Genomic DNA, 9676 nt, shown 5'->3' on the forward strand with positions numbered 1-9676 from the left:
ACAACTAATGAATTCAGATTTGCTGATGACCCTTAGGAAGACTAAGTGACTGGATGGGTGTACTATTTTGGAGAAGCATCCTGCAGTACCTCTAATCCTGATGCTAGTTAACATGAAGTGTTAATGATGATCTGTGGACATTTTTTTAATTTTGGCTGTTTTAGTTCTGGCAATATCTTAAGTGCTGATTTCTTCCATCCACCAACAGCTTTCCTCTGTTTTGAAGACACAAATATACATGTGCTGTATGGGTTAATAATCACTAAAATGACGTACTGTCAAAATTATAACTTATTAAAAATCGATGGTTAACTTTAGGGGAAATAAATCAAGTTCCACATATTTAACATTTTATTCAGGATATCTATTTTATATATTTTATATTTTTTAACCCAGAGAAATCCTGTCTTCTTGAAATTTGGGGTGTTTTGTTTCAGTTCTGAGGGAAAATGAAAGACTGGCAGAACTGGCTACAGTCAGCCAGAATGAAGGCAAATTCTGAAAAGCCTTTTCAGAACCTTTTTGCCATCCTGACGTGAAGTTTCTCTGATATTCCAATAGTGTCTAGAGATTGTTGATAATACGGAATAATTCTAAATAATGATTTGAAAATGCTAAATTCTGAGTATTTGTAACTTTGTGCATGAAAAACTCGATTCATAGGCTCAAATAAAAGCATTGCTCCAGTAGAGTGGGGTAAGGCTTTTGTACAGAATGATGAATTATGTCCAATATTTAAAACTAATCTCTCGTTACTTTTGTCTCTCTTCACTCTGAAGTTCTTTTCCCATTTCTGTCACATGGGGTGGAGAAAAAGACAGATACTACACTTGTGTCATGGAAAATTGCCCATTTCAGTAACATCATACATAAGAGAATAGTAAGTGACAGATACATAGGAACTGCTCTGCCAGATTAGACTAATGGTGCATGTAGTTCACTGCCTCTTGTCCTAGAAAGAGACAGTTCTAGGTGTCTGTGGATCTGGAACTGATGGGTTTGTGCCTCAGCATTTCATAAAACCTCAATCACTTCTGTGACAGTCCCTCTGCATGCTCTGTCACTCAAGGAAAACAAGGAACAGACTTCCCAACAGAAATAGGTACTGTTTCACACCCCTGTTAGTTCTGAGGACATCATGGGGCCTGATGCACAGTGTTTGTTTCTGGCAGCTTACGTACATCACTGTCTTTGCACATCCATTAAGAGCTCGTAAATCTTACCTTCAATTTTATATCTGAGGTTTTCACTGTAGTCGCTCCTTTCTTTAATTAGCTAGCAGGGTATGCCAGAAGTTCTGGGCATCTAACAGACCTCCTTCTTTGTTTCTTTGCCCTCTGTGTCATTTTTCACATCAAGGATTTTGAGCTGATGTATCCCGACCTTCACCTTAGTGAAATAATGGGCTGTAGCTGCCAGTTACAGTGTTCTGCTCCAGTGTTAAAACATGTTTAAATATTTAATTAAAAGAAACTTTTCATGCCTCTTGTTTCTTTAAAAAGACGTCAACCATGTAAAATAAAATATAAAAAAAATCAAATTGGAGATGGCAAAAACGCGGAGTAAGGAATAGACTTTGCTGCCTGTTGGACAGTATGTAATGTCAGCATCAGTTGCTCGCCAGTGTCTTTTCACATAGCAGATCATAAGCGCCTTTTTGCTGTAAGCTCAAATAAGAGACAGCATTTTGGGAAGACTGTCTCTCTGATGCGTTGCTTTAGGCAAAGAAAGGCTTTCTGTAACACACAATTCCAATCCTGTCATTGAACATGTGGCAAACCGCTATTGCCAGCTCTGCTGGGAAAGCCAGCATCTGCGTAGGTGTGGGTGGGCAAGAGGGCAAATTTCATTTCAGGAGCTGATCTCTGAGCAGTTCTACACATGAAGCAATGTCAGCCTAATACTCTAATTCCAAGTGGAATTACGCATTAAATGACAATCAAGAAAAATATCAGGAGCTAGACAGTATTCAGCAGGAAGTGTATGCAAAAAAGGATTATGCAAAAATTCTAATAATTTGAATTGCAGTGTTCGTGTTCTTTTACTATACGAAAATAAAATTAGCTTGTCACTGATGTCATTATTAATGTATGAGGTGAGGCAGAAATACAGCGTATTTCCTAACACCACTTCTGTCCCTTCCCCTCTTCCCCACTCCCCCAACAATCTCCTCCCCCCCAAAAAAAGAAGAAAAAAAAAAGCATAAGAAGCATGCTCAAGGGCTTTCTGATACAGGGAGTTGTCACAGATTGCATCGCTGCAGTACTAAAATGTAGATGATTTATAAATTAACTTGAAGGTGGGGCATTGTATAAGCATAAGTATTTACAATTTTCCTAATTAGATCAAAATATAAAAAGAAATGTCCAATATCAGTAACAGTGTTTATTACTCTAACCAGATACAGGAATTATATTTTTAGCTATTTTAAACCTTACATGCCCTTCTATTATGCATGAGCAGCTATTACTATTGTTCAGTTATGTATGTGTCTTAAGGTAGTCATATTGCAATCTCCACCTTTTGAATTGTTTTCAAATAAATAAAGCAACTTTTTTTTTTTTGCATAAAAACATATACTGCAAACATAATTAATTGTTGAAATTTACATTTTTATGAATATTGTGTCATGTTTGAGATGAATCCACTTAAAAATGTTAGAGGTTTTGCTTCGTTTTGTCATTAGGGCTAGCACAAAAGATCTTCTTTTGCATTACAACACTGAGCACATCTTATGCCCTTGAACATGAACTGCCTTGAATTTTGTTAAGATGCTGTTCTCCATTCTCATTTTCACACTCAATGAGCCACTACTGTTTCAGTCCAAAAAGGATCAGTCAGTAAAGCTGCATGATGAAACTAGTTACAGAGTCTAGTCAGATTCTTTGAAACTCATTTATATTTAGCCAACAGTCCACAGGTTGAGCTGCAAAAGCTGCTCAAGATGACAACAGTGACTTCTCTTTTGAGTATAATTTGGGAATACATAATCAGATCAATGGAAAAAAAAAAAAAATTAAAATAATTATGCACATTGGTATCCATATGATGTTAAATTGTTAGTCAAATTTTGTAAATATCCAAATGCTTTTAATTTGCATGATAGATTTGTGCTTTCCCTAAAAGATTAAAAAGTAGGCTTTTTGTTAAAATACTGATAAATTATTAATACAAGTATACAAAGTGGAAATGTAGGCTCACTGTAAATGTGTAGACTCATCAGTTTGTCATGATAAACAATGTGTAAGTCTGATAGTAACACGATCATTTAAACTGGTAGTTTTTTTTTTCCCTGTTCGCTCCTGAGACTGTGATGAGGAAAGAAAATAAGAATTTTTTCTTTTTTATCCTCCCTCAAATGCTGTTGTAGCACTTCAGAAAGTATCCTGAATGGGTATAAAGCTAAAGGCAGCAAGGATTGTTTGCTGAGACTGGATTCAGAGGGTAAACTCTCATTGGTGTCCTACATCACTTGGCAGTCAGGATTAATATGCTATGATGAGGAAGAGCATTTAGGATTTTCAGGGTAGTGTCTCTTGTAATATGGGTCAGCATCAATGTTGTGTACCTTATTAAAAATGCATGTGTCCAAGTCCAAAATAAGGTGGTAAGTGCTTGCCACAACCCTGTGACTTACGCCAGGAAAATACTTATTGTCTCCCCCCCAAAACCCTGCAAAAGCCAGGGATCTGAAAATTGAATACATAAAATTGACAACAAAGTGTTTAAAAATAAAGGACTAAGCTTGAGCCAGTAAAAAATATAAGGCCCCATACTGTGGTGTGAGGATATATTTAACCTCAGTCCCCACTCGCTGTGATGAACCATTCTCCATAGTTCAAGTGATTCTGGGGAATAAATCCTTCTGGTCGGGCAGCCAAGTGCATTGTGCTCATCGGGGGCACACGATATTTAAATATTTAAATCTTCCACTGCCTAAGGAGGCCTGGGCTTACACATCCCACCAAAATACCATTGCAGACTGTGAGTCATCAAACGCCAAATGTTCTCATCTAATTTATTTAGAAATCAGGCTTGTCTTTCCGTGGAGAATGTCCTATCATAAATCTCCTGTGGCATCCTGTTTTTCCATTCTCATACCCAAATGCGTTTGTAATTGCTTCCCAAGTGGAACAGCTGTACCAGGGAGGGATGAGAAGCATCATCTCACCCTGCAGCTGTAACACACGCTGGGCAGGGCCTGCTCAGGGGTGGCAGCAGGGGTGGCATTAAGGTCTTTGTATCTTGTGCATCCCAGGTGAGTGAGCTGGTCACCAGGTGATTGGATTAAGGAAAGTAAAACAGGGAAGCAGGGGGTATCTTGGTCAAAAATACAACACAAAGTGTTACCTTTATCTTACTGCTGTGAAAATCAGTAGGCAGTTTGCTACTGATGCCAACCAGACCTGTGTGAGGCCAAAACTGATCAGGCAAAGGCTTTAAACAAACAGCTGCAAAAAATGTAAGCTCATGCAGAGGACTCTCTTAACTATCATACAACTTAAATGCTAACCGTACATTTTTCATCAGAAGGTAGTGGTCAGTGATGAGAAGTTAGCTTTCTGGCATGTCACTGCAGACACCAAGCTTTGCTTTTGAACACTTTCTGGTAAAAGAAGCATACTCGGAGTCAATTTTGCATCAGGCCTCAACAGCTCACAGGCAAATATTTTTGTGTATATTCAAAGCAAATTAACAGAGATTTGCATACTTGTTTTTAACTGTGGCTTCTCTTCAACTGCCAAACCGATGTTCTAGTTCATTTCTTCCTTTGTTTCTGTCAGAAATAAAATCATAACACTGAGCAGAGTCTATTACTGCTGGTTGAAAGCAACTCCTGCTGTTAGCTCAGCTCCACTGCCTGCCTCCTCCTACCATCTAGTGGCACCACAAGCATACTGCTCACTCACTCAAAACAACCTCTTTGAAAAGTTATGCAGAGAATGATAATAAATACGTAGTTTTGAATTGAGAAATGGAGAAGAAACACTTTGTTATGAAAAGGAAAAATAGGTTTTTGTACATAAACTATTTGTGGAAGTGTAGAACAGATGCAGTGAAGTAAATTAGTAATGTCAGAGAAAAATTCTGCACACAATGGTCTCCAAAAGAGTAAGTCAGGTTTGTCAATTAAATTCTTACCCCCATTTTTTTGTGGTAGTACTTGAATTTTAAGTTGAAAGCTGCAGAACAAAATCATTCAATACCCTAAGAAAATGCCTACTAGAAACAAACTTGTTTTGCTATTTACGTAGACATTTAAAGGGCACAAACAAAAAACAAAATACATCATCAAAAGTAAAGAATAATAGAAAGGCTATAGCTTCCTTTCTGCTTCTATAATTTTATTCAGTGCTTTGGGTATTCCCTTTTGCAATAAATGTTTCTGTTTCATTTGAGGAAAGAGATTAAATGTCTTAAATGTCTTAAAAGTTTATTAGGAATCTCAAATGCGTTTATTTTTCAGTCAAAAGGCATGTTCTGACTAATTATATGGCCTTGAACGAACATGGATCATCTAAAAAGTTTTCTGTTTTCTGAACAGAGATTTTTTTCAAGAAGCACTGGTTTTGGTGAATTAGACTACAGACGAAAACAAATTTCTATCAGATTCTGAAAAAGGGTTATTTCTTCCTTTTCACTAGCAGCAAATTGACAAGGTAAATTGACAGAAGGCAGAACTCAGCATGTAGGATACCTTTTTTTCTTTTAAACAAGTTCTATTCTCTTTTCCAGTCATATTGATACACTGTCAATGTATTTTGCAGGGTGGAAAAATCCCTATACGGTGGACTGCTCCTGAAGCTATAGCCTACCGTAAGTTCTCTTCAGCAAGCGATGCATGGAGCTACGGGATTGTAATGTGGGAAGTGATGTCCTACGGTGAGAGGCCATACTGGGAGATGTCCAACCAGGATGTAAGTACTGCATAGGACTGCTCCGCACGTTGTTGAATTGTTCCTTGAAAATCGTTGTCTTTCTCTGCCCTGCTTTGCTTTCTCATTCACTTTCTAGGCTGCAACCTGAACTTATCTAAATCAGCATAACTCTTATCAACTTCAATGGAATAGCTAATTTATGCAACCTGGAGACTTGGCCCTCTATTACCAATATCTTGACTAGCTTCGTCCAAGGATTAAAGACATATTACAGAGTCATAGGCAGCTTGCCAGGTTTTGATGCTGGATGTATGTGGCTTTCATCCAAATCCCTGGGAATCTGCATCAGATATGCAATTTGATGCAGTTCTCAGTTAAGCTATAAATCAAAACTGGAAGGAAGACTGGAACTATTCTGATGATAAATTTGGCCCATTATCTCCATTACAGTCTGACAGTATCCTTCAATGGGCGTACACAGATAAATGCTAAAAGAATAAAGGTTAAGCTGCCATGAGAAATGTATTTGCAAATTCCCCTTTTAAGAATTAAACACATTGTTTTCCTTAAAGACCACCTGTAGGCTTAACCATGGTGCAGGACAATAGTCCTCCCTCTTAACAAAGTAATGCTGTTCTTTGACATATTTTTACAAAGCACGTGGCCAAATAAGCTTTCCCAATTAAAACACACATTTACATATAGTAACATCAAAGGCTTGTCCTAGGAAATGTAGCATAGCAAGGGAGGAGTGCCTTTTTTTCCACCGCAGCTACATTTTCACTCTGTTATTTGATGCGTCCCCATCACAGCTCAAGCTGGCATAGTCAGTCTTCCCACCAGCCATCAACCTCTATGTGAAAATGAAGAATAACTGCCAACTCATCTTAACCTCTCTGTGTGTCTAGAATACCTCTGCACTGGTTCTGAAGAGTTGACAAGACTTTTCCCAAATGCCCATTTTTGTATTGTTGCTAAGTTATCCAACTGTTCAAGTCTGGTTGCTTGTTAAGGCTGATCAGTCATTTGGGGATAAGGATCTGAAAAAGATTTTCATTAGAAAAACATCATTTCAGAGTGTTAAAAAAAAAAAAAGATCAGAACTAAAGAACTAATACTAATAAAGCCTTATTTCCTTTGGATTTGTACTCTCTTGTACATATCCTACTGTTCTCCAACGTTTCTCTTGTGAGTTTACCCTTTGGAATAAGATCACCTCCCCTGTACATCATTCTCCCCTAACAATACCCACAGCCTCCACCCCCTCTCCACACATCTACCAGACAGCAGCCCAGCTCCCTACTCTGCTCCTCAGTTAACAGCTGGTATGGGACAGTACATGCTGTGCCTGGTTTTGAGCTACACACCAGTTGATAGACCAGGCAGTGGCAGCTGGTTGTCCATCTGAAGACCACAGGCAACCACTGAGCTGAGATGGACCTTTTTCCTTAGCAGAGACGTTATTTTGGTACTGTCTGAACTCTAATCACACCACATCTATTGTTGAAATAAGCAGATATGCCCAGTAGGCTCAATTTTGTTTTCCATAGCTAGTAATCCATTAGCATTTCGGATTGCCTAGAGTGACTAAGATCTCCACATGCATCTGATGCAGCACATACAGGAGACCCAAGTCCTTGAAGAACAATAACTGAAAACCAGGCAGGATACTTAAGGAAGTCTAAAATTAAACACCTATACTTAGATGACTGAATTAAGCCTACTTTTCCCTGGGGCACAGTGTGTGATTCTGTGTATACATTTCTCACATATTTAAGTCTCTGTTTTGTGCAATCAAATATATCAACAGCAAACCTTTTATTCTTCCCAGCTGCTGATTTTAACACAACTTGTTTAATTTGATTGAAGTGGGCCAGTAGGTTCAAAGTTAATAAAAGAGGATGAGTGGGCCAACGCAGGCTAACAACCAGCTGTTTCCTTGCCTGAACTGAGAAGCACTTATCAGTTCCTGAACTGCCACAGCATACAAACACTAATTTATGGCAAACTGTCATTGTTTTCCTTAAATTGCCACATTGTAAGATGTGGTGTTTAGGAGCTCATAGGAGCTAAAGAGTTTGGCTGTCTCTTACAGCCTTGAAATAACAGAGGGTTCTATTTTTGAGCTATTCTTCCATTCAGAAGCAAAGCTAAACACAGCCAAGGCAATATCAGCTTGTTCATCATTCATGTGCTGTTGCAAAACCTGATTACTCTACATTGCATGCAATCAGCTTGTATCCAAATGCATGTCTATCCTCACATTTTCTGCCTTCCCAAACTAACAGATGCAATGGTTGGCACCATGAGCCTTCTGTTAAGGTGAGAGGAACAGAACATGAAACTGAGAAAAAGGCATTAACGTATCACGAACAGCAGAGGTTGAGGGGCCTTTCAAGACTGTCTTGTCCGACACCCCTTGCTCAAGCGGGGTCAGCTAAAGCAGTTTGCTCAGGACCATCTCCCTCCTGGAGCATCCCCAAAGAGGGAGACTCCTCAAGCTCTCAGGACAGCCTGCGCCAGTTCTCAGTCACCATCACAGCAGAAAAGGATTTTCTCACGTTTTGATGGAATTTCATGTTTTTCAGTTTGTGCCCCCTGCCTCTTGTCCACTCAGCAGTCCCTGAGCAGTAGGTGAAATGTCCACATGTGGCTTTACAAGTGAGGCTCACTGGGCAGTTGCTTTTTCTCTTCCAACCCAGTTAATCCTGCCTGGTCAAGGGACTGTGCACAAATACAAAAATGGCTCATGGTCCTTTCTGCTCTTGCCTCTGGACGTATCATGGGCAGCAGTCTTTTGCCTAGATTTCCTCACCATGTAATTGATATTTCACTTCACACTTCCCTCTGAAGCACCCTGTTCATGTTTTTTTTTGAGATTAATGAAGCCAGAAATACAAAGTCAGTCGTGCCGTGGTGCCTGGCTTCTGTGCAGTGCCTTGCAGCCAGTGCTTCCAGCTGCAGTGTCACCTCCCCATAAGTCTGTCTCCATCCCTCATCTGGCCACTCCGCTTATCTAGCTCTGGATGAGGGGTGGCTGTGAGTGACTGCAACTTGCAGAGGTGTGAGGAAGAGGATGCTGTTCTGCTGCATCCTCGTGTCTCACTGTCACACGATCTTGTGCTACCACATGGGGAATTTCAGTCTCTATTCCAGTTGTGAGTGATTTCATCGGGTCTTGGGTTAGCTTTGTATGAGAAGGCCAGATACCACTGTTTCTTTTACTTCTGTAATCACAATACTTCTCTTCACACTGGATCCATCACCAGCCCAGCCCTTGAGTCTTTCACTGATGTTCCTGCCAACTGGGAATGGCGAGGGAGAGAGAGGGAGACTTTGTCAAGTCTGTCTGGCCCCACTCTTCACCTCTTGGTAGAAGGGTTTGAATGACTTGTAGGACCCTTACGTAGTGTCCAAGTGGCCAGGCTAGAGTCTTACACAACAAAGAAATTTATTCTACCTGTCTCCCTTTCTTTGAAGCAGGCTTCCAGCCTATCCTATTTCTCTCTATCAGAACCTACAAAGTATATATTCAAGACTATGCCAGCAGCAACAATTCATTAGTGACCCCCTCCATTTAGGGCATATTAAATATGCTGCTTCAGCAGGAGGATAACATTTAATCACTTGTATGTCCAAAATATAAGTATCTGTTAGCACAGAATAATGATGTGGGCCTTATGGATGCTGCTTATGTTAATGATGTGGACTCCTGAGAGCTCTCCCTGCAGTTCACCAAAGCATAGCACAAAGGACTCTCTCTCCAGAGCCCTGCCCACAGGCTTTCACTGCTGAAA

The 9676-nt window shown here is 39.7% G+C and overlaps 1 protein-coding gene across 13 annotated transcripts in view; it reads left to right on the plus strand.

Annotated features, from left to right (window-relative positions):
• The window catches only part of EPHA6 (EPH receptor A6), a 520880-nt gene that overhangs the window by 489392 nt on the left and 21812 nt on the right, over window positions 1–9676 (plus strand). For 12 of the 13 annotated variants that reach the window (XM_038183870.2, XM_072025089.1, XM_072025075.1 and 9 more), the window contains one exon: window positions 5769–5918. In XM_038183870.2, the coding sequence (XP_038039798.1) occupies window positions 5769–5918 (150 nt within the window). Of the gene's footprint in view, window positions 1–5768; window positions 5919–6015; window positions 7189–9676 lie in introns of those variants that run through there. The other variant, XM_072025112.1, reaches the window with a different exon arrangement.

This window comes from Anas platyrhynchos, chromosome 1, assembly GCF_047663525.1.
Source record: "Anas platyrhynchos isolate ZD024472 breed Pekin duck chromosome 1, IASCAAS_PekinDuck_T2T, whole genome shotgun sequence".
Classification (NCBI taxonomy): domain Eukaryota; kingdom Metazoa; phylum Chordata; class Aves; order Anseriformes; family Anatidae; genus Anas; species Anas platyrhynchos.